Source organism: Thalassophryne amazonica, chromosome 10 (genome assembly GCF_902500255.1).
Source record: "Thalassophryne amazonica chromosome 10, fThaAma1.1, whole genome shotgun sequence".
NCBI classification, from domain to species: Eukaryota; Metazoa; Chordata; class Actinopteri; order Batrachoidiformes; family Batrachoididae; genus Thalassophryne; species Thalassophryne amazonica.
In genome coordinates this window covers 48,769,444-48,795,571 of record NC_047112.1, presented here as the reverse complement: position 1 = coordinate 48,795,571, position 26,128 = coordinate 48,769,444, and the positions used below count along the sequence as shown (strand labels likewise).

At 43.1% G+C, this 26,128-nt stretch overlaps 1 protein-coding gene across 1 annotated transcript in view; it reads right to left on the bottom strand.

Annotated features, from left to right (window-relative positions):
- tsc22d2 (TSC22 domain family 2) overlaps window positions 1-3,378 on the bottom strand; it is an 85,812-nt gene extending 82,434 nt beyond the window's left edge. The window contains exon 1 of the mRNA XM_034179975.1: window positions 1,233-3,378. Coding sequence (XP_034035866.1) covers window positions 1,233-2,809 — 1,577 coding nt within the window. The 5' untranslated portion in view covers window positions 2,810-3,378. The remainder of the gene's footprint in view (window positions 1-1,232) is intronic.
- Between the last annotated feature and the right edge of the window lie 22,750 nt (window positions 3,379-26,128).

Genomic DNA, 26,128 nt, shown 5'->3' with positions numbered 1-26,128 from the left:
GACAACCTGATCAACTCTATGCGAAGGAGATGTGTTGCACTGCAAGAGGCAAATGGTGGTCACACCAGATACTGACTGGACCCCCCCCCCCCCCCCCCCCCAATAAAACAAAACTGCACCTTTCAGAGTGGCCTTTTATTGTGGACAGTCTAAGGCACACCTGTGCACTAATCATGGTGTCTAATCAGCATCTTGGTATGGCACACCTGTGAGGTGGGATGGATTATCTCAGCAAAGGAGAAGTGCTCACTATCACAGATTTAGACTGGTTTGTGAACAATATTTGAGGGAAATGGTGATATTGTGTATGTGGAAAAAGTTTTAGATCTTTGAGTTCATCTCATACAAAATGGGAGCAAAACCAAAAGTGTTGCATTTATATTTTTGTTGAGTGTAGTTAATGTGTACAACAGAAAAGCAGTCAGATTCACAAGGACATAAACATTTTGAGAGACTTCTTTTGTCACCCTGTCCACATCACAATGGAGATGAAGAAAATGTGTGCTTGTACTGGAGACTTTCAGCTTTAATTCAAGGATTTTAACAAAAATAATGTTAACTATTTAGCTATTCCAAACATTTTATACAGTGCATTTCTACACACCACTGGGTAATGTATAAGTAAATATTAAAAAATAAAATAAAAAAATAGACTCAAGTGAACAGGCTGTGATTACTCTATGGATAATAATTTGTTGTAGCCTATCAAAGTATGTCTTTGGTTTAATACAGGTCAGGACATAGTGAAGGAAGATGTCTGAAGACCAGAGTTATTATTCACAGCTTTGTAGGTTGCCTGTTATGGCAGTTTTAATTGAACCACAACCCCCCCCCCCACACACACACACACACACAAACAAGTCTCCGCTTCCTGTATAATCTACAATTCTGCTGCTTGCAGAACAGAGAATGTTCTTTTTTTTCGTTCTTCAAGTAATACAAAACATGTTGAGTTACAGCATAGTTAAGCTGGCAGTGTTAGAAGGAGAGGCATTCTCTACAGTGTGCAGCATGACCACATTGTTATGCTATGCAGTCAGAATGTTTAATATGAAGGCAAGCTTTCAGATCGACTCTACTTCCTATGGTCTACTTTATGCAAGCCTCATATTTTTCCCCATTGAAAGACAGACAAACTACATTATTACTGCATCAGTTTTTTGTTTTTTTAAAGGAGAAAACAATATTAGTTGATGTCACGTGCAAGACTTTTCACATTATCCCCCTCTTACCTGTCCTCATCTCCATCCATGTTAATAGCGATTCCAAACAAGCTGTTGACAGCAGGAGGGGCCAGATTCAAGCCTTCAGTGATCAAAGGCTTCATACCATCTTTACCTAGCACAATGCCAGTACTGGGCTGAGGTAGGACTTCAGGCTTCTGTCTGCTATCATCAATCTGGTTACCAAAGGTGGATGGAAGGCCTATAGTGGTTCCACCATGAGCTCCTTGGGCTTGAACAAGTCCCCCTGTGACAGGAATCTGGCTTGACAGGCCAAGGAGAGTGTTGGTGGTACTGGGCACTGTGGTAGGCACATTATGGATACCGCTGTGAGAGCTGGTGGTGGTGATTATGGAAGTAGCAGGAGCAATGCCTACCCCTCCTGAAGGCTGAGTCTGGTTGACTGGCTGCTGGAGGCCGATTCCTGGGACTGGTGCATTGCCTGCTTGCAACTGGAGGCCTTGTGCTGTGGCTGCCTCCCCACTGTGGGCTGCCATACCCAGATTATTGGATCCTGGACCAGCTGGGGTGATCATAGGGGAGTGTCCCTGACTGGTTGAAGATCCAGCAGGTAGGGGGACATTTTGAGTGCTTGAGCCTTGGGGCTGCAGGGCTGCAATGTGCTGCTGACGATAGTCCAAAAGTCCAGAGGAGAGGCCAGTGGGATGAGAAGAATAGGCAAACTGCTGCCCCTGTGTGGCAGTAGGCATAACAGGAGATTTCTGCTGTACGGCACCTTGGTGCACGTCATTGAGGCCACTAGGGAGAAAGGTTTGGGAAGCAGCAGGTGGTATATTAACTTGAACCTGTGGCAGTTGCTGCGACTGTTTAGTTGTATACTCTGTGGGGTGGAAGGCACTTGCTCCACTCCCTATCTGAGGGGCCAAGCTGTAACCTTGCTGCAGGTGCTCAGAATGATGGATGAGGTGTGAGAAGCCACTTTCTGCAGCATTCTCCACAGCTGGTGCAGAAAAGGCACTGGATGCGGCCACAGTGGCTCCTAGCCCACTGTCCCTGTCTGTACTGTGATCAAGGTTTACAGCTGGCTTTATGCTATCTACAGCCCGACTAACATTCAATCCTTCTGTATCTCTGTCATAGAACTCGGTGCAAGTCCATCTGCCTCTTCTGAAGGGCTCTCCAGTGCCGTGGTCAAGTTTAATGACCCTGAAACGAGAAGTAAAACTGGTGGTAGCAGGAGCAGTGTGAGCCACGCTGCTTGACACATTGGCAGCCAAGTTGGGACCAACAGGTTGAGCTGCAGCTGGCACAATCGCGCTTCCTCCTAAATTATGGGGCGTGTTCAGACCAGATCTTTTCACTGAAACACCTCCATTGACAGGAGCCAGCTGACCCTCCTGAGGCTCCCCGACGTTGTTTAAGGTTTCCTCGGATGAGCTCCTGTCACACACACCCAGGTCGGCACGGGAAACGTCAAATATTTCCGACGACATGTCCTCTGTCCGGGACTCGTCCGGATCGTCTAGACTCTCGGTGTCGTCAGTGATGCTGCTGGCCGCCACCTGAGCTTGCGTCACACTCGTAATCTGAAAACAACTCTTCTTTTTTGCTGGCATTTTCGACATTTTGACCGTCGGCTTCTATTCTGATGAGACGAAACGAAGTGCTTGACAATGTGTCTAGCGACAGAATTCACAGCATGATATGACAGTAGCGAGACATTTCCATACCGCTCCTCTGCTTCTCTCTGTAGCCGGAGAAAAGTGTGACAAACAGCGGCCAAACTCACCGAACAGTCTCAACACGCCGGTGGATATCACTGTCCACCACCGGCCTCCCCCGTGTCCCGGCGACGGAGTTTCAAATAAGCCCTTGTCAAAGTTGGTATTCGCCAGTTTCCAGCGGTAGTTTAGTCTGAGGCGTGCCCGGTGTCAAGAGCACTCTTCCCCGCGACTGCACAGCTTGCCCTCGCCAACTAGCTAAGGGAGCTAGTGCTAGCTATTTTTCCTTTCTCGGTGTCAACCTCATGGTGTAAACAAATCCGAAAACATGGCATAATTCCCCGATACGACAGCAAAAACGTCCGTCTCAGTGAAGTGTGGCCTCTCGCCACTTTAGGCAACTGACAGAACAGCAGAAACAAGCTAACGGCCAGGTAGCTGCTGCTGCTGCCGCTCTAAACTCCACAAGATGGCAACAGCGAAGTGCATCCTGGGTAATAATGTCAAGATTGTGTTCTGTCCTCTCAAAAGATAAAAAAATAGAGTACTCCTCAATGTATCAATGGATGTTATTATTATTATTATTATTATTAATATTATGATGATTATTATTATTAGTTAGTTTAAATAATGCGCAATGTGACACGTTTTACAAGTAGGATTTTTTTATCCTTTACCAAGATGGAGTTTCTGCATTCACTGTCGTCACTACCGGTCAGAGCCGAGCTCTGCCCGGTACATAACCATATCACCAGCGTTCCTATAATAATATGCATATGTCACGGACATGAATGAGCGAAGCTTGTCAGCATCTCACCATGTCATTTAGGTCCTTCAGACTTTATTTTGAGTAAATGCTTCAGGGGAGCATTAGCATGGCAAAAACCTTTCAGCTTTTTTAAGCCATTTTCTTTATTTGCCTCTCACATGCCTGGAAAAGCTCCTCGCCACCTAACCATGTCCTTTAGGGCCTTCAGACTTTTTTCAGTAAAATTGTTCTTGGGAGCATGAGCATGACTAAAACCTTTCAGCTTCTGGGGGGCTCCACTCTGCCAGACCCCTGCCTTTTTAAGACTTTTCCTTATGGAGGGGCTCTGCCCCCCATATTCCCCACCATTTTAAGCATTTTTCTTTTTTGCTTTTCAGCTGACCCCCCTAATTACAGCCCTCTTAACCCCCTGCCACTTTAAGCATTTTTTTAATGTAGATGTAAATTAATATTCAAAGTTTTCGGCTAGTTGTCAGTAGGGCTGTACAATATGGCCAAATTATCGTATCTCAATATTGTCATATAAATTGTCATGTAAATGTCACTTATATACATGCTGTCCATATTCTTCAGCCGCTTAGGTGGGTAGGTTGAGTTCCCATGGGATAAAAAAGCTTTTCAACCTACCATCCCTTGTTCTCAAGACCAGGCACCTAAGTGGCTCTACTCTCTGTTTTTAAGATATTTAGATGTACCTTAGTAAACACTAGTAGAGTTCCACTTTAGATTTGGAATGTACAATATAAGATATACCTTACTGAATTTTCATATCAATATGATATACGATATGACTATGATTTGACAGAAAGTGCAGCAACACTGAAAATTAAACATTCTTAAACAAAACAGTAATAATACCACACTCATTTTGCACTCATCATAAGGTTAGGATACTGTGCCCTCCAAAAGTATTGGAACACTTGGAATTTCACACATTTTAAAATTATCTTCCTCAAACTCAAACTGAAAGCAAATCTTTAAAACTTGATAATAGCTGTAAATAATAACCAGTTTTACTGCCAGTTTTCTTTAGACAGGTCAGGGGATGGAAACATGAACATTTCCAAGTCACTGAATATGTCTGGGACTTTATTTACATCAATTATGAAGAAATACAAAAGTTTATTTCACCAAAACATCAAATCTAGGCTTTCATCTCAAATGTACTTTCTGTCAAATTGTAGCTGAACTTTCAGGTCTTCTTTTTAAGAAAGTCCTCCTTTACACCACTTCATCAGGAAGCTGGATTTTATATTTTTAATTAATTTATATCAAGTTGTAAAGATTTGCTTTCAGTTTGAGTTAAGGAAAATAATTTTAGAAAAAACTGTATCTGAAATGGAATAAACAAATTAAAATGTGTGAAATATCAAGTGTTCCAATACTTTTGAGGGCAATTGAGAAACACTGAGGAGCATCATCTTAAATCTCATATATAGTGCAGCAGATAAGAGAATATTTAGAGTAGAATCCTGCAAATGGTGATACAAACATCAAATTTGGCACAAATAATCTATAGACATTAACTCTTTAAAAAAACTGATTGGCCACTTGAATTTTCAAGAGGCAGCCAGGTAGGGGCCAACTGAAGAATAACACAGGGGTCTAAATCAGGGGTGGGCAACTTGTTCCAGAAAGGGCCAAGAGGGTGCAGGTTTTCTTTGTAGCCACTGATTCCACCAGGTGATTTCACTGATTAATATCACTTTGAGCAGATGGAATCTGACCCCTGGTCAAAATTAAAAGATGCTCCAATCATATAGAAAACTACACCACATTATTTGCCTGATCATAAAGATTCCAAAAAAAAAAGGTATAGTTTGGACTATCTGTGACTGAATGTTATGGAGTTATGAGGTAAAAGCAGGAAGAATGGTGACAAAGGTCAGTTTCAGTTTGTACAGGGGTCAAAAGTTAAAGCTGCTCAATTAATTTAGCTCCAGCTGTATTTGTGCAGAATGTGATGCTTGTATCACCATTAGAAGGATTGTTTCAGTTATTTGCTGCACTAATAAGCCAACACAGCATGACCCAGCTGCTGTCTGTTAGCTTAAACATGTGTACATAAGCCAACTCGAATTAAAGAAGAAATGCTGCTTTTAACAACCTGGACCTCATTTCTGGCATAAAATACAGTCGTTACTCACCAGTATAAGTTTGGTGTGATTCGAAGTCCATAGTTCAAATGATGTGTTCAGTTCAAATCTGGAGCAAACATTTTTCTTATTCTACTAAGGTGGATTAGAACTTTTTGTGGTACACAGCACAAATGACTGGACAGGAGGAACCTAGCAGTCAATGTGACTCACTGATTTGAAAATGCAGGTATTTCAAGCAGACGTGTGCTGCTGTGACATGTCAATCATCTGTGTCCAATCAGATTTCAGGAAAGTCCAGTGAAACCCCAGCCTCCGCTCTAGCTCCACCCATGCCAGGAAGTGTTTGGCATTTGAACATTTCCTGTTTCACTGTGACTGATAAATTGGCACTTCCTGTTTGAGTGTGAGCTTGCCAATGAGTTCCCACGAGAATCCATAGGATCTCATCTGTCAATCCAGGAAGTGTCGATCAAGGAAGTGTTTGATATTTGAACATTTCCTGTTTTACTGTGGATTTGAAAATTTGCGCTTCCTGTTTAGGACGCCCTGTACCATGAGTGAGCTTCGCGCCACTGCACGACGCTTTGCTGATATTATTATTATTATTATTATCATCATTATTGTTATTATTATTATTATTATTATTATTGTCATTGTTGTGTTTGGTAGGAGTGAACTACATGTACTGTAATTAAAAAAGAAGGAAACCACATTTTGCAGTAGGTTTCTGTTAGTCATTTCATTGGGATTTTCAGTGACATGCCTAGTGATTAGTTTGTTTATTATTAATAGAGCAGGGAGCTGAGCAAATAAGGCCTACCAGCATGTCAACCTGGGGTCAAAACCTGCTCATGCTACCTGTCTGTGTCCTTGGACAAAATTCAGCCCACCTAGCTATACATGGTATGGGTACCACCGTTATCTGGGGAAGTAACCTGTGTAGGACTGGTGTCCCATCCGGGGGGGGGGGGGGGGGGGGAGTGAGGAAAGCCACCAAGACACCCAGACACCCCAGAAGAAGTTATACACTTCTATGGCTGCGACTGGAGAAATTGTTCATATAGTGTAAGTTTTGAATTTTGCATCATTAATGATACATCTTCATGGTGGAGTGGCACAGATGGATTTTTGAAATTTCAGCTACATTTTGCCTGAAGATACATGAGAGATGCAAGCCTAGATCTGAACTGATTGGTTGTAGGAAAATCCTTCTTTGTTCCACTTCACTATGAAGCTTTGAGTGGTGGTGCAACAGATAAAAGTTGTACAATACACAATTTCTCCAATCACAGACACAGAAGTCTATTAATTCTTCAGTTGTCTTGGGTGTCTTGGCGGCTTCCCTCACCTGTATCCTAATTGTCCGGTTGTACCGTTTTTGAGACCTGCCTCTTCCAGACAGATACAGTACCATACTGTTTATATTTCTTAAAGATGGATGGAAGTGACATCCAAGACATACAACCCCAATTCCAATGAAGTTGGGACATTGTGTAAAATGTAAAAAAAAAAACAGAATACAATGATTTGAAAATCCTCTTCAACCCACTCAAATGAATACACCACAAAGACAAGATATTCAATGTTCAAACTGATGGACATTTTTGTTTTTGTGCAAATATTTGCTCATTTTGGAATGGATGCCTGCAACACATTTCAAAAAAGTTGGGACGGGGCAATAAAAGACTGGGAAAGTTGATGAATACTCAAAGAACACCTAATTGGAAACAGGTGAGTGTCATGATTGGGTATAAAAGGAGTATCTCCAAAAGGCTCAGCTGTTCACAAGCAAAGATGGGGCGAGGATCACCACTTTGTGAACAACTGTGTGAAAAAATAGTCCAACAGTTTAAGAACAATGTTTCTCAATGTTCAATTCCAAGGAATTTAGGGATTCCATCATCTACAGTCCATAACATAATGAGAAGATTCAGAGAATCTGGAGAACGTTCTACACGTAAGTGGCAAAGCTGAAAACCAACATTGAATGACTGTGACCATTGATTCCTCAGGCAGCACTGCATTAAAAACCAACATCATTGTGTGAAGGATCTAACTACGTGGACTCAAGAACACTTCAGAAAACCATTGTCAGTTAACACAGTTCGTTGCTACATTTACAAGTGCAAGTAAAAACTCTACCATGCAAAGTGAAAGTCATACATCAACAACATCTAGAAACACCACCACCTTCTCTGGGCCTGAGCTTATTTGATATAGGCAGGCGCAAAGTGAAAAGGTGTGCTGTGGTCTGATGAGTCCATGTTTCAAATTGTTTTTTGGAAATCATGGACATTGTGTCCTCCGGACAAAACAGGAAAAAGACCATCCAGATTGTTACCAGTGCAAAGTTCAAAGCCAGCATCTGTGATGGTATGGGGGTGTGTTAGTGCCCATGGCACCATCAATGCTGAAAGGTACATCCAGGTTTTGGAGCAACACATGCTGCCATCCAAGCAACGTCTTTTTCAGGGACGTCCCTGCTTATTTCAGCAAGACAATGCCAAGTCACATTCTGCACGTGTTACAACAGCATGGCTTCATAGTAAAAGAGTGTGGGTACTAGTCTGGCCTGCCTGCAGTACAGACCTGTCGCCCATTGAAAATGTGTGGTAAATTATGAAGCGCAAAATACGACAACGGAGACCCCGGACTGTTGAACAACTGAAGTCGTACATCAAGCAAGAATGGGAAAGAATTCCACCTACAAAGCTTCAACAATTAGTGTCCTCAGTTCCCAAACACTTATTGAGTGTTGTTAGAAGGAAAGGTGATGTCACACAGTGGTAAACATACCACTGTCCCAGCTTTTTTGAAACATGTTACAGACATCTATTTCAAAATGAGCAAATATTTGCACAAAAATAATAAAGTTTATCAGTTTGAACATTAAATATCTTGTCTTTGTGGTGTATTCAATTGAATATAGGTTGAAGAGGATTTGCAAATCATTGTATTCTGTTTTTATTTATATTTTACACAATGTCCCAACTTCATTGGAATTGGGGTTGCATTCAATGAATTGGAAACGTTCACTTGTCTAAAGAAAACTGACTGTAAAAGTGATGATTGACTGTAAATTCACCAAAGGTGTCCAGCATACATTTTATGTTCAAATTTTTTGTTTCAGTTTATGAAAGCATTTTGTTTTGTACTTGTTGACGAATACGGTGCATCCAGAAAGTATTCACAGCACTTCACTTGTTCCCCTTTTGTTATGTTACAGCCTTATTCCAAAATGGATTAAATTCTCCCCACACCCTCCCCTCAAAATTCTACACGCAACACCCCGTATTGATAATTTTGGCCAAAAAAAAAAAAAAAAAAGAAAATCTTGCATGGACTTTGAGAACTGATTTAGGGTAATTTTGAGGTGATGAATCTGAATCTGAGCTCAAATTTCCCCTATCACATCACATTTTGTTGCAGTCTCCATGTTCCATACTGATGAATTATGCAAAAGTTGCTCATTCACTCACAAGTTTGATTCCACTAATCATGTACAAAAGCAGCTTCAAAAACATAGTTTTTAAACCAGGTTTGCGAAATGGGAACAAAGAGGCATAATATCGCTTATGACGCTGAAGAGGTGTGCGAGACTGCAGCTTTTGCTTTAATGCTTGATGAGAAATATGTTTTTGTATCTCAAAAATGTGATGGGACTGGCAAAAACTAACACCAGATTTGGATTCAGTGCCCCCAAATGAGCCAAAATCCTTTGAATACTCAATGCAAGAAAATCGTGTTGACCAGTGAAATGTGAAAAAGGTTTTTCTTTCTCTCTCTCTCTTTTTTTTTTTTTTTTTTTTTTTTGCAAATTTATCAAAAATTTAAAAAATAAGAGATCACAACTTTGGACATTTTTTAACATTTTGATTAAACAAAATTTCTTTGTTTGCGGCAGCACAGTGGATTAGTGCTTAGCACTGTTGCCTCACAGCAAGAAGGTCATGGGTTTGAGTCCCACCTGTGGCCTTTCTATGTGGAGTTTACATATTCTCCCCATGTATGCGTGAGTTCCCTCCAGGTGCTCTGGCTTCCTCCCACATCCAAAGACATGCAGGTTAGGTGGCTTGGAAGCTTTAAATTTTCCATAGGTGTGAGTTCAGGTGTGAATGTGTTTGTTTGTCTATATGTGGCCCTGCGACAGACTGGCGTCCTGTGCAGGGTGTACCCCACCTCACACCCTGTGGCTGCTGGGATATTCTCTGGAGTAAGCAGGTATAGAAAATGGTTTGTTTGCATTTATTTCTGACCATATTTTAACATGCACATAAAATGCACTTGGTTTCAGTGCTGAAAGTTCCTGGTTCTAACCCCACCCCTGCCACATTTCTCCATGTAATGTGGAGTTGTGTCAGGAAGGGCATCTGGCGTAAAATTTCTGCCAAATCAAAATGCAAATCCACCTCTGATTTGCTGTGGCAACCCTGAGTTCAAACAAGAGAACAGCCGAAGGGACTTACATTTTACATAGAGTATTGGGGTTGTGTAAATGAGGTGACAGTTTTTCTGAAGTTTTTCTGAATACATCCCCATGAACTGTATTTTCAGCTCTGCTGAAGATGTGAAAAGTCTTCATGAAGTTCAGTGCAGGTGTCCCAGTCAGTGCTGCATATGAGCATCCTTTCAGCATTTGCAAAGACAAGTGGGAAAAAGAACTGCCTGCTAAGAAATTTGAAAGACTGCCTTTCTGTAGTATCGTCTTGTGACTGTTTGGAATTTAGACTCTTTCGTTTATTAATTTTAACCATGTTTTTGAAAATTTTATCATTATTCCTGATTTTAATTTTTTCCCCGTCTGCATATATAGTAATGGTAAATGCCACACTGGCAGAACCATTTATGAACATTAATACACATATATGCAATTTATTCTTACAAGACAGAAAGTATGTGGTGCGTGAGTGAATGTGGTGTGTGTGTGTGTGTGTGTGTGTGTGTGACCCCCATCTGCCCTTCCTGATCAGCCTACAACATCCTACTTTAAACCAACCGACAACTTCAATCAGGAAGGGCCAACCACCAAAACAACACAAAGACAGACAAGAACAAAAGACGAGTGATGAAGACAATAACTGACGTGAGACACCGAGGAGACGGGGCCCCAACCATACAACATATACCATGACAAACAACCACACATGAACAAACAGTGACAGCAACAGTTTGTTGTCTAATTAGTGAGCATCCATAACCTAATCTAGAACACCGTAGTGTTAATCCCCTTAAGAGCACCCAAAAACCGAATTGTGGTGACGGCCACAAATACGCAACCATCCACACACAGAGACCCAGATCACAGTTAAATATCTGATCACTACTGTGGCTGGTGTGTTGGGCCAAGACATGAGTACAGAACCTTACCATATGACATGGACCCCTCCGGCATGTCAGAAGCCATGCGGCCGGCCGCGAGCGCTGACGGAAATGGGTCCAGGACGCAGGGCCTTGGGGGAACCATGAGAAAAAGGGCAGTGGAAGGGCACAGCGGCCAGGAAAGGCAGCCCCCAGAGCCACCAGGCAGCACGGCAAACCAACAGGGGAGTGGCCCGATGGCACCAGAACGCACCCCCGACACCACCCTTCCTCACGGAGGCACAGGGAGCATTCCCATACACAAGGGAAGCACATAGGGTGTCAGCATAGGCCCACCAATCGGGGGAGCCCCAGAACCACACCACCAGGGCGGCAAGGACGGAGGGCAAAGGAGCCACCGCAAACGAATCCAAAGCACAAGGTAGGGACCACCGAGCCATACGAAGGCGGGACACAGCCCCTAGATATGAGGCAAGGCCCAACCCCGGGGCCAGGAAGCGCACAAGGCTCCCCGACAGCCAGGCCCCCCCAGCGCAGCCAGCAGGGCCCCCCAACCCACCTCAAACACCAAAGCCCATGATTAGGAGACTGCCCGAGCGAGAGCAGGGTCCACCCCGTGGAGACCACAGCCCCACCCCACAGCCGCCAACCCCCCAGTGCCAACACTCGTGCCCCACCGCCACCACCCACCCCCACAACGGGCTGCAGGACCCCGGGCCCCACAGGCCCAGAGCAGGGCCACGGGACCCCGGCAGAATCGGCGAGGCAGACCCCCTACCCAGAGCCCCAGACATCCACAGCCACCCAGGGCCAACCCCACATGCCACACTCACCCTACCTACCAACCCCACCATAGTTGTTATAATTAATCCCCCTTGCTGTGTACGACCCCCTAAGTGAAAAAAGATAAAGTGCTGCATTAAAAGCAGGGCAAGAAACGGCAGGTGGTAGACTGCCATGGGTGGCCGCGGCACACCGCTGTACCACAGCCTGCCCTGCAAACCCACCACCGACTAGTTACCCCGACTCTAAATTAGTGAAGGTGTTTACTAAACGTGTAGAAATAAAGTGTGTGCATTAAAACTGCAAGGCAGTAGTGGCAGATGGAGATCTCAGTGGAAGGCTGCAGCGCACAGCTGCGCCACAGACTGCCCTGCAACCCATCCCCAACACCCTACCGCAAATCTATATGAACCCTACAATGTGCTACTTACGACCCAATATGATGTACGTGCAGGTACTAACGTGGTGAAGTGCATTAAAAGGGTGTGACATGTGAGGCCCAACCCCAAGCAGCAGGCGGAAGGAGAGGCGCGGCACAGGGAGCGGACCACATACACCGGCCCCACTGGGCCCCCAGCCCAACCCCAGATCCGGCAGAGGTGCCAGCGAAACCACGAGACGGGGGGAGGCGGGTAGCCCCAGAGGAGCACCGGAGGCCCAGGGAGGAGCAAACCAACAGGGGGGACAGGGGGCCAGGGAGCCGCAGATGGACAGGCCAAAAGGTCCCCGAACAAGGGAAGGTGCAAGATGGGATCCTGGGGCAGCAGGGGCAGCAGAGGAGCCACAGGGAGAGAGGCGGGCCCCACAAACCCGGAGGGAGAGGTCGGGGCACGGGGGGCCACATACAGTGAGGAAAATAAGTATTTGAACACCCTGCAGTTTTGCAAGTTCTCCCACTTAGAAATCATGGAGGGGTCTGAAATTTTCATCTTAGGTGCATGTCCACTGTGAGAGACATAATCTAAAAAAAAAAAAAAATCCGGAAATCACAATGTATGATTTTTTAAATAATTTTTTGTATGTTACTGCTGCAAATAACTATTTGACCCCCTACCAACCAGAAAGAATTATGGCTCACACAGACCTGTTCATTTTTCTTTAAGAAGCCCTCTTATTCTGCACTCTTTACCTGTATTAATTGCACCTGTTTGAACTTGTTACCTGTATAAAAGACACCTGTTCACACACTCAATCAATCACACTCCAACCTGTCCACCATAGCCAAGACCAAAGAGCTGTCTAAGGACACCAGGGACAAAACTAGACCTGCACAAGGCTGGGATGGACTTCAGGACAACAAGCAAGCAGCTTGGTAGAAGACAACAACTGTTATGATTATTTATTAGAAAGTGGAAGAAACACAAGATGACTGTCAGTGTCCCTCGGTCTGGGATTCCATGCAAAATCTCACTTTGTGGGGTAAGGATGATTCTGAGAAAGCTCAGAACTACACAAGAGGACCTGGTCAATGACCTGAAGAGAGCTGGGACCACAGTCACAAAGATTACATTAGTAACACATGATGCTGTCATGGTTTAAAATCCTGCAGGGCAGCAAGGTCCCCCTGCTCAAGCCATCACATGTCCAGGCCCATTTGAAGTTCACCAGTGACCATCTGGATGATCCAGAGGAGGCATGGGAGAAGGTCATGTGGTCAGATGAGACCAGAATAGAGCTTTTTGGAATCACCCACACCCTGCAAGGGAGGAGCCAAAGGGAGCACAGGCCAGCACCGACCCAACCCTTCCAGAAGCCCGTGGCGCCAACCGGCAGCACCGGGAAGCAAACCACCACCCCCCCGGACCCTCGAAGCCCCAACCCCAAATCCCCAAGCAAGTCCAGGACCCCACACCTGGACACCAGACCATCCATACACGGCCAGGCCGCACAGCCCCGTCGCACCCGAGGGGCCAGCCACTCTAAAAGACACAATCTCTCTCCTCCACTAATTCAATCATATTCAAGAGAAGAAAAAAAAAAACACACAGTATCAGTCTCTGACAACAAGAGTACCCCAAAGAACTGCAACTTGGATCAGCGGCACAAGAGAGAGAAAAGTCAGTAGGTCAACAATAATAGGAACAAATCATAATCTAATATTAATACAGTGCAGGTGCAAGAGTGCCATTCTCTAACAGGCAAAAAGAAAAGAACTTTATTTTTTATTTATTTTATTAGCCCTCCAAATTCAAATTTAATGAATTGATAAATAACGACCATGTTTCATTAAATTTTGGTAATTGGTTTTTTGATGAAGCGGCTATTTTTTCCATCGATATATATTCGATAAGGAGGTTTGACCAGTGGTTAATATTGATTGATCGTTTATTTTTCCAATTCAGCAAAATTGTTTTTTTGGCTATAGTAAGTGCTACAAGTATAATTTTAGATTGTTTAGTTGGCAGTTCAATAATTGTTGTGTCTCCAAGTAAACATAAATTAGGAGATAAGGGAATTCTATACCCCAATATAGAGGACAATTTTTCAGTGACTTTTGACCAAAAACACTGGACAGGTGAGCAGAGCCAAAGAGCATGATACGTAATAGGTATCAGTGGTGTTTAGCTCAAACTGTGAACAAACATCAGAGTTGAAGAAGCCCATTTTATACATCTTATATTGTGTGATGTGAGTTCTATGAAGAACTTTGTATTGGATGAGTTGTAAGATGGTAATTTTTGTCACTGAAAATGTGTTTTTACAAATCTGTGTCCAGTGGTCAGGGTCAGAGGTGAGGAGGAAGTTCACCCCCCATTTTAAATTGGGTAAATGTAAGACAGTGTTCACGCATGGTATTAACTTATATACCTTATACAAGGTTTTCTTTATTGGGAGGAGGTTCTTGATGTCTGTTACTAATGTGGGTGGTTCTGGTGGGCACTGATGCGTCTGAATTTTTGACATCACAGCCTTCTTTACTTGATGGTAATGAATAAAATTTCCCGCCTATAATTCCAAACCTCTGCATCAAGTTGTTAAATGGTATAAACCTTTTATTTTGAAAGAGGTGATGAAGCTGTGGGATTCCTTTCTGTTCCCATGTGCTGATATAAAGAGCTGCTTTATTGATCTTAAAGTCTGGGTTGTGCCAGATAGAAGCATCTATACAGATTTCCATTAGTGAGTTTGTAATTTCTAAAGTTTTCCACCAGGCAGTCAAAGTGGAAGAAATCAACGGATTTTTTAAACATTTATGACATTTAATGGAAGTAGTAATAAAGGGTAAATCAGAATTTGATGTTGTTACATTCTAACTGTTCTAATTCAATCCAGGAGCTGTGGACTGGATCAGGATGAATCCATTTAATCAAGTATTGTATCTGGTTAGCCAGATAATAATGGAGTAAATTTGGTGCTTCCAGACCCCATTGACATTTATTTTTCTGAAGAGTAGCGAGACTAATTTTAGCTTTTTTATTTTTCTAGTAAAACGTTGAAATGGCTGAATCTAAAGTCTGAAACCATTTGACTGTGGGCTTGAATGGAATCATTGAAAAAAGGTAATTAATTTGTGGTAATATTTTCATTTTGATAGTTGCTATCCATCCTAATAAGGAGATCTGGAGGTTGTTCCATCGTTTCAAATCATTTCAGATTTTGTCAGTGAGTGGGGCGAAGTTCAAATGGGTCAGCTCTCCTAATTTAGAAGAGATGTTTATGCCTAGGTACTTAATATTGCCAGTGGGAAAGGTATATTGTGGATCTTGAGGTGAAGGATTCCATGAATCCTCGGTTAAAGGAAGTATCATCGATTCTGACCAGTTAACAGAGTAATCTGATAGTTGTGAGAAAGTAGTGATCAGTTTAAATACTTCTTGTAGTGATTTTGAGGGTTCTTGGAGATATAATATGATATCATGAGCATATAAATTGATTTTGTGCTCAGATTGAAGAGTTCATACCCTTGATGTTGACGTTCTGACGTATTTCTACTTCTGTAAATATTGCAAATAATAGTGGTGAGAGTAGGCAGCCTTGTCTAGTCCCTCTTTGCAAAGTGAAACTTTGAGAGGAAATCTCATTAGTTGTGACTGTGGCCTTTGGTGAGTTATATAGAGTTGTGATCCAATGAATAAGTAACTCTCCAAAGCCAAATTTACATAAAATATTGGGGTACCCAAAATTTTGTCCATGTGTGTAAATGAGGTGGCAGTTTTTCTGAAGTTTTTTCTGAATACATCCCCATGAGCTGTATTTTCAGCTCTGCTGAAGATGTGAAAAGTCTTCATGAAGTTCAGTGCAGGTGTCCCAGTCATGCTGCATGTGAGCATCCTTCCAGCATTTGCAAAGACAAGTGGGAAAAAGAACTGACTGCTATAGATAAGAAATTTGAAGGGCTGCCTTTCTGTAGTATCATCTTGTGACTATTTGCTTGGAATTTAGACTCTTTCGTTTATTAATTTTAACCATGTTTTTGAATATTTTATCATTATTCCTGATATTAAATTTGATGAGTCACACATTGTTGGAATGACATATACAGTAATTCTAACAACTATTATTACTGTTGTTGTTGTTGTTACTAGTAGTAGTACTACTACTACTATTGTTGTTTTGTTGTTGGAGGTTATAGATTATTGTAATGTCATAAATCATGAATGCTAAAGGAGATATTAAGTGAGAATCTATTTGGGAATGTTAAAGAGATAAAATCTGACATTTTGTGTCCTAAGCCGAGGACAATCTCTCCACAAAACTTCACCAATCAGTGACTTTGAGATGACTTGTTTGCTGTGATTAGCAGGGCAGGCATCGGACTGAGTCTTGTTGTAGATCCGCAAAACTTCCCTAAGTAGTTGTGCAATAAACTACATTTTGCTCTGAAATTTAGGGTTCTGATAGATACCTGTGAGGAAAATGATCCTCCCATTTTGGGTCATGTTGACATCTTCTAACCTGCACTATGACCATTACATAAAATGAAATCAGACAGGCCAATCAAGTTGCTTGTGGAACCTTGTTGGTAATCACAGAGTCCTGTTGCTGGCATACAGAGAAATAAATAAAGAACAGAAACCAGTATGATCATCTATAACCACCACCCTTTTGTGGACATCAGCAGCACCTCCACCCTTCTCTGCTTAATAAACTGCAGCTTGAATTTCCAGTATAACAATATTTGGAGGGTGGCGAGGGTTTGTGCAGTCCTGTCCAAGAAGGAGAAGAAATCACTTCTTGAAGTGTGTATGTAAAATCCTCCATTGTGATGACCTGAAAAACTAACTTTGAGAAAAAGTGCATGCTTCGAGGAAATGTGCTTTAAATCCACAAATATTGCAGATACCAGCATGCATTGTCTGCATATCTGGATTTGCACTGTATGTCTCTGTGGTGTCAGTGTTTTCAGCCCGTGGCTTTGTACTTACAGAGGCCACATGCCACATTACTTCTACATGGAAAACAGTCATGTGCTTGAGTTTCCTCCTGAATACAAACAATGTAGCTGCGGTGTCACCAGCGAATTACATTTGTGCCCTGTGTTACAAGAATGAATGCTCACAGTATGTTTGTGTTTTTCTACCTTGGTAACGGACGCCGATGACATTCTTTCTGTGGTACTGGTGTGCACAACTAATGTAAAATTTAGCATTAAGAACTACTAATCTGCAAAGTGAAGAGTTAACTGTGGTAATGCTACACCAATTTCTATATTGCTAGCGTGCTGCCTGTAGATTGGGTAGTGTTTATGAAATAGGTAGCTGACATTTTTCAAGGGTGGTAATACATTAAACAAAGCTTGGATAATGAGTTGCAATGGTGTGTGAGTCCAGAATTTTCTTAGAACCTTTTACCCCCATCATACATACGCCGATTGAAGCTGAATTGCGTCAGAATGACACATCCAGCTACAGTCGGGAAATACTGAGGTGCGGTCTGAAGACCAATGAACGGCAGTCTGTGAGCATCTACATATTTGGTCCCATTTGCTCGGCTGTCCCGAGTGTGTTGCACATGTTCAAAACACTCTTGGCGCCATCGAGATGCAACGCAGATCTGACGGCGGTCGATATGCAGTTTTGACATCATCTTATTGGAGTCTACATTTTCTGAGGGCATCAAAACAACATCTGAAACAATTTGATCGCGGTTGATTGAGCTCTGAGATCGATCAGTCACAACAAAGCCTGCCGGCATGTTGTGGGATGTCCAACTCCACTGGACCCCGGCCAGGGAGGGCAGAGGAAATGTTGATATGTAATAACATGTATGTGGCACACATTTATCCTATACAGTGAATGTGAACAGCGCCCAGTCAAACTGAAAGTAGTGTGCACCACTGCGCCTCTCTGTGGTCTCATGTGCAGGAATACATCATAGCGCACGTCAGACACGGAGCTGAACGGATCTCATCGCTGTAATATACATACGAGGGCTGTCCATAAAGTATAGGTTGTTTTTATTTTTTTCAAAAACTATTTGGATTTCATTCATATGTTTTTACGTCAGACATGCTTGAACCCTCGTGCGCATGCGTGAGTTTTTCCACACCTGTCAGTGACGTCATTCGCCTGTGAGCACTCCTTGTGGGAGGAGTCGTCCAGCCCCTCGTCGGAATTCCTTTGTCTGAGAAGTTGCTGAGAGACTGGCGCTTTGTTTGATCAAAATTTTTTCTAAACCTGTGAGACACATCGAAGTGGACACGGTTCGAAAAATTAAGCTGGTTTTCGGTGAAAATTTTAACGGCTGATGAGAGATTTTGAGGTGATACTGTCGCTTTAAGGACTTCCCACGCAGTGGGACGTCGCACAGCGCTCCCAGGCGCCGTTGTCAGCCTGTTTCAAGCTGAAAACCTTCACATTTCAGGCTCTATTGATCCAGGACGTCGTGAGAGAACAGAGAAGTTTCAGAAGAAGTCGGTTTCAGCATTTTATCCGGATATTCCACTGTTAAAGGAGATTTTTTTAATGAAAGACGTGCGGGCGGATTGCAGCATCAGCTCGCAGCCGCCGCGACGCTCCGCCACAGGAAAAACACCTCCGTTGGAAGCCTTAAGGACAAGTTGGAACATGTCCAGCTGTTAAACAATTTCTCATATACTCACTCCACTGAAAGCCATCAAAAGCCGCCTGGATTTTACAAATGGTTATCAACACGGAGGTGTTTTTCCTGTGCCGCCGCACCGCGCCGGCTGCGTCCCGACGCGCGGACCCGTCCGCACGGACCCGTCCGCACGGGTCAAACAAAGCGCCAGTCTCTCAGCAACTTCTCAAAGGAATTCCGACGAGGGGCTGGACGACTCCTCCCACAAGGAGTGCTCACAGGCGAATGACGTCACCGACAGGCGTGGAAAAACTCACGCATGCGCACGAGGATTCAAGCATGTCTGACGTAAAAACATATGAATGAAATCCATATAGTGTTGTGTGGGCCGCTGAAGAGGAGGTACTGCTGGCCCACCACCACCAGATGGCACCCTGCTTGGAGTGCGGGCTCCAAGCACAAGAGGGTGTTGGAGCCGCTGGAAGTGACAGCTGTCACCTATCAACACCAGCTGTCACCCATCACCACCACTACAAAGGCCGGACTGCAACTCCACCTCCTCGCCGAGAAATCAGCTACCATTCAGGTAACTTCTCTGCTGACTTAACACTGAATAATAGTCTGAACTCTTTTGCAGCCGTTTTCCTGTAGTGTTTGCCTTATCTGTGGGATTGGCGTTTGGTGTGATCAGCGACGGCTTCACTTCACACTCCAACCAGATAAGTGGTTAGACAGGAGCTGTACGAGTGTGTGATTGGAGGTGGAGGTGCTCCCTCCTAACTAAACACAGACTGTGGGATTACTGAGTGTGCGACCTCGCACTCATCAATACTGTTTCTGTTCTCTGCCAGCAGTACCAGGTCTGACTGCTGAAGAAAGTGGCCACCTGGGGCGCAGGGCTTGGCGGCTCCGGTGTTCTTCAGATCCGTTGGTGGCGGGGCTGGAATGATCACTCAGCTGTCTGCGTGTGTGTGTGTTCATAACAGCTGCATGAGCCACTAAGTGTGCACACAGGGCACATATGCGCATGTGGCACACATGCGTGCATGCCACTGGACAACTTTGCTGAAAGTTTGCTGGCAGTAGGCCAAGCAGTCACACCATGTGTAAGACGCAGCTTGGACACATATGGAGTGAGTCTGGTCCATATGTTGGTTGTACTTCAGTGTCCAGTACTGGCAGGGACTGAGCAAAGGGAGGAACACAGTGCTCCCTCACACTCCGGTCTTGTGTTTGCCATCCAGATGTTTGGACATTGGGCAGTCTTCAGCTCCTTTTATGGCCGTTTGATGGCAGTCTGTGTCATCTACCTGTTGTCCACATACGCTTTGGATGCCATTGTGCAGTTGTGGACGAGGTAATCTGGATGCATTCTGACACAGCTGACCACGCCTCTTTCACTCCCGACTGCATCCGATTATGGCAATTTTTGCCGTTTCGGCCCAGTTTCTGCACATTCTTGCATTTAGATCTCAACAGTTTTTAGAAGAGGAACTCAACCCTTTTATTTTCTGTTAATATTTCTGTTAATTATGTATTTTTTAATGTTAATTTATTGTATTTATAATTTGTTTAGGTTCTTGTTCTCATACACGCTATTATTATTATTATTATTATTATTATTATTATTTTATTTTTACTTCTGTTTTGTCATTTGATTTTTAAATGGACCACAATGGAAATAAGTGTTTTAAATAAAATTGCTCACACACTTATGCTTTTAATATAATGACTTACCACCTCCTGCTGGAATGGTGTGTGAGTCCATAATGTAGTTAGCAACATCCGTTGTTCAGTGTTGTTAGCTAATATCCATAGCTTCTCCAAAAATATTTGTCCTATCAGCATTCCATTTTGGTACCATTCATCCTTGACTCAAAATATGTAAGCACACCAAATGGCAAATGTCAACTGTCCACAGTTTCTCTGTGATCACTCAACAAAAATATAAACGCAACACTTTTGGTTTTGCTCCCATTTTGTATGAGATGAACTCAAAGATCTAAAACTTTTTCCACATACACAATATCACCATTTCCCTCAAATATTGTTCACAAACCAGTCTAAATCTGTGATAGTGAGCACTTCTCCTTTGCTGAGAAAATCCATCCCACGTCACAGGTGTGCCATACCAAGATGCTGATTAGACACCATGATTAGTGCACAGGTGAGCCTTAGACTGCCCACAATAAAAGGCCACTCTGAAAGGTGCAGTTTTATCACACAGCACAATGCCACAGATGTCGCAAGATTTGAGGGAGCGTGCAATTGGCATGCTGACAGCAGGAATGTCAACCAGAGCTGTTGCTCGTGTATTGAATGTTCATTTCTCTACCAGAAGCCATCTCCAAAGGCGTTTCAGAGAATTTGGCAGTACATCCAACCAGCCTCACAACCGCAGACCACGTGTAACCACACCAGCCCAGGACCTCCACATCCAGCATGTTCACCTCAAAGATCGTCTGAGACCAGCCACTCGGACAGCTGCTGAAACAATCGGTTTGCATTACCAAAGAATTTCTGGACAAACTGTCAGAAACCGTCTCAGGGAAGCTCATCTGCATGCTCGTCTTCCTCATCGGGGTCTCGACCTGACTCCAGTTCGTCGTCGTAACCGACTTGAGTGGGCAAATGCTCACATTCGCTGGCGTTTGGCACGTTGGAGAGGTGTTCTCTTCACGGATGATGCGAAGGAGATGTGTTGCACTGCATGAGGCATATGGTGGTCACACCAGATACTGACTGGTATCCCCCCCCCCCAATAAAACAAAACTGCACCTTTCAGAGTGGCCTTTTATTGTGGGCAGTCTAAGGCACACCTGTGCACTAATCATGGTGTCTAATCAGCATCTTGATATGGCACACCTGTGAGGTGGGATGGATTATCACAGCAAAGGAGAAGTGCTCACTATCACAGATTTCGACTGGTTTGTGAACAATATTTGAGCGAAATGGTGATATTGTGTATGTGGAAAAAGTTTTAGATCTTTGAGTTCATCTCATACAAAATGGGAGCAAAACCAAAAGTGTTGCGTTTATATTTTTGTTGAGTATACATGCACACATGCTTTTAATTTGACAAAAAAAGATAGTGACTGAAGACATTAAAATCACTACTGTTTTCACTCATGGTACCAACATGAGACCTAACTCACTCATGATAAAAGTAACATAACACTTAACTAAAGTGACTAAACCAATTGAACTACTAACAATACTGTTAAACTAACATGAACCACAATAAGAACATTTAAAACCTCAAAAACCCCAAACTCCCATGGTGTATTGCAGCGCAATGTCCATTGTTTGCTGGTTAGCCAAAATTGTTAATTTCTCAAAATATATTTGTCCTATTAACTTTCTGTTTTCGCAGCATTCATCCTTGACCCAAAATACATACAATAAGTATACCAAACGGCAAATGTCAGCTCTCCACAGGTTTTTGCGTGATCAAAGCCATACACACGCACATACATGCATGCAGAGGCCACTTGGCTATTATTATCTACAGTGAGGCAAAAATGCACTTGATCCACTGTCGATTTTGCAAGTTTCCCACCTACAAAAAAATGGAGAGGTCTGTAATTTTTATCGTAGGTACACTTAAACTGTAAAGAATCGAAAAAAAAAATTCAGAAAATCATATTGTATGGTTTTTACATAATTAATGATTTTATTTAGTAAGTTCAATAACTCAGCCACATGGGGTGTGCAGCCAGTACATTCTGAGTGCCGGTCCCAAGCCCGGATAAATGAGGAGGGCTGCGTCAGGAAGGGCATCCGGCGTAAAACAAGCCAACCCAACTATGCAGACTCAGAATCGAATTCCCATACCAGATCGGTCGCGGCCCGGGTTAACAACGTCCGCCACCGGTGCTATTGCCCAACAGGGTGCCAGTGGAAATTGGGCTACTGCTGGGCGAAGACGACAAAGAAGAGGAGGAAAACGTTGCCACGAACAGCGGGAGAAGAAGAAAACTAGAAGGGTGGAAATGAGAGTGGGGACTTTGAATGTTGGTAGTATGACTGGTAAAGGGAGACAGCTGGCTGATATGATGGAGAGGAGAAAGGTAGACATATTGTGTGTGCAAGAGACCAAGTGGAAGGGAAGTAAGAGCAGGAGCATCGGCGGTGGGTACAAGTTGTTGTACCATGGTGAGGACAGGAAGAGAAATGGTGTTGGGGTCATTTTAAAGGAAGAGTATGTTAAAAGTGTGTTGGAGGTTAAGCGAGTGTCTGACAGGGTGATGAGTGTGAAGTTGGAAATTGAAGGGGTGATGATGAATATCATCAGTGCATATGCCCCATAGGTAGGATGTGAGATGAAGGAGAAAGACGATTTCTGGAGTGTGTTAGATGAGGTGGTGGAGAGTGTGCCCAAGCATGAAAGAGTGGTGATAGGAGCAGACTTCAATGGGCATGTTGGTGAAGGGAACAGAGGTGATGAGGAAGTAATGGATAGATATGGTATCAAGGATAGGAATGGGGAAGGACAGATGGTAGTTGATTTTGCAAAAAGGATGGAAATGGCTGTGGTGAATACCTACTTTAAGAAAAGGGAGGAGCACAGGGTAACATATAAGAGTGGAGGAAGGTGCACACAGGTGGACTACATTCTTTATAGGAGATGCAAGCTAAAAGAAATCACAGACTGTAAGGTGGTAGCAGGAGAGAGTGTCACTAGACAGCATAGGATGGTTGTTTATAGGATGACTTTAGAAGTAAAGAAGAAGAAGAGAGAGAGCTCAACAAAGGATCAGATGGTGGAAGCTGAAGGAGAAAGACTGTTGTGTGAAATTTAGCGAGCAGGTGAGAGAAGCACTATTTGGAGGGAAAGCAATTTTGGACAACTGGAAAAGTACTGCAGATGTGGTGAGGGAGACAGCTAGGGCAGTACTGGGTATGACATCTGGACAGTGGAAGGAAGAAAAGGAGACTTGGTGGTGGAATGAAGAGGTCCAGGAAAGCATAAGGAGAAAGAGGTTGGCAAAAAAGTTTTGGGATAGTCAGAGAAATGAAGAAAGTAGACAGGAGTACAAGGAGATGCGGCGTAAGGCGAGAAGAGAAGTGGCAAAAGCAAAGGAAAAGGCATATTGCGAGCTGTACAAGAAGTTGAATAGTAAGGAAGGAGAAAAGGACTTGCACCGATTGGCCAGACAAAGGGACAGAGCTGGAAAGGATGTGCAGCAGGTTAGGGTGGTAAAAGATGCACATGGTAATGTGCTGACAAGTGAGGAGTGTGTGCTGAGAAGGTGGAGGGAATATTTTGAAGAGTTGATGAATAAAGAAAATGAGCGAGAGAAAAGGCTGGATGATGTTTTGAGAGTAAATCAGGAAGTAAAAGAGATTAGCAAGGAAGAAGTGAGGGCTGCTATGAAGAGGATGAAGAGTGGAAAGGCAGTTGGTCCAGATGACATTCCAATGGAGGCATGGAAATGTCTAGGAGAGATGGCAGTAGAGTTTCTAACGAGATTGATTAATAAAATCTTGGAAAGTGAGAGGATGCCTGAGGAGTGGAGACGAAGTGTGCTGGTTCCTATTTTCAAGAACAAGGGTGATGTGCAGAGCTGCAGTAACTACAGAGGCATAAAGCTGATCAGCCACAGCATGAAGTTATGGGAAAGAGTAGTAGAAGCTAGGCTTAGAAAACAAGTGAAGATCTGTGAGCAGCAATATGGTTTCATGCTGAGAAAGAGCACTACAGATGCAATGTTTGCTCTGAGAATACTGTTGGAAAAGTACAGAGAAGGACAGAAAGAGTTACATTGTGTGTTTGTGGACTTAGAAAAAGCTTATGATAGGGTGCCAAGAGAAGAGTTGTGGCATTGTATGAGGAAGTCTGGAGTGGCAGAGAAGTATATTAGGGTAGTGCAGGACATGTACAAGAATAGTGTGACAGCGGTGAGATGCGCAGTCGGAATGACAGACTCATTCAAGGTGGAGGTGGGATTACACCAAGGATCAGCTCTGAGTCCTTTCTTGTTTGCAGTGGTGATGGACAGGTTGACAGATGAGATCAGACACGAGTCCCCATGGACTATGATGTTTGCAGATGACATTGTGATCTGTAGTGAGAGTAGAGAGCAAGTTGACTCTAGTCTGGAGAAGTGGAGATATGCTTTGGAGAGAAGGGGAATGAAAGTCAGTAGAAGCAAGACTGAGTACATGTGTGTGAATGAGAGGGAGCCCAGTGGAATAGTGCAGTTACAAGGAGTAGAAGTGGTGAAAGTAGATGAGTTTAAATATTTGGGGTCAACTGTTCAAAGTAATGGAGAGTGTGGTAGAGAGGTGAAGAAGAGAGTGCAGGCAGGGTGGAGACGTCAGCTTGCTCCAACGTTATTTGTCACTCAGCAGTAGTTAACACAAATAGTTAGGAGTTCACAAACTAGTTAGCAGTTGGATTTGCTTTGAACAACACTAACAACTGAACATCTTGACCTGTTCACAGTAAATAAGACTTTCAACAGCTGGACTTTTACAGTCTTCAGAGCAGCTAACTTGTTTTCAGGTATGTAATGAGTTTTATTGCTAGACCTCCAGTAATACCTTTAAAACTAAATAAAAATTACAAAATCAGGTGCAGCTAATGTTTTAACGGTTTTAGTTGATAGTAAGTAGTTATGTTTGTGTTTCACTTGAACAGGTCTGATCACAGAAATTATCGAGTGAAAATAAATCAAGCGTTCTGATACTTAAATCAGTTTGTCAACATTTGTTTACAGTTAAACTCACAATTCTAAACCAAGTAACTGTTTCAAAAGAAATTTATTTTAACATACCTTGGGTTTTTTTTTTTTGGTTGCCATGGGTACAGTCAGCTTGCTCCAATGTTATTTGTCACTCAGCAGTGGTTAATGCAACTAGTTAGGAGTTCACAAAACTAGTTAGCAGTTGGATGCGCTTTAAACAACACTAACAACTGGACATCATGACCTGTTTACAGCAAAGTAAGAATTCTTAAAATATTCGCACCATTCGACTTGTTTTCTGTTTATTTGCTGTTCCAGATGTTTAGTTGTCATTGGCCAGCTCCGATCAAACCTTTAAAAAAAAAAAAAAAAAAAAAAAAAAAACAAGAAATCAAGGGCAGCGGATGTGTTCAATAATTATTTCCAATTATTGTGAACATTCAAAGTCTCTTTCTCTGAGTTTTGGGTAATGCTCTCCCTTTAGGTCTCCCATTGGGACCTACCTGGTTAAATAAAGGTCAAATTAAATTAAATTGACACTGTCTGTGGGTCTGTGCCCAAGTTCACATTTTTACTTCAAGTA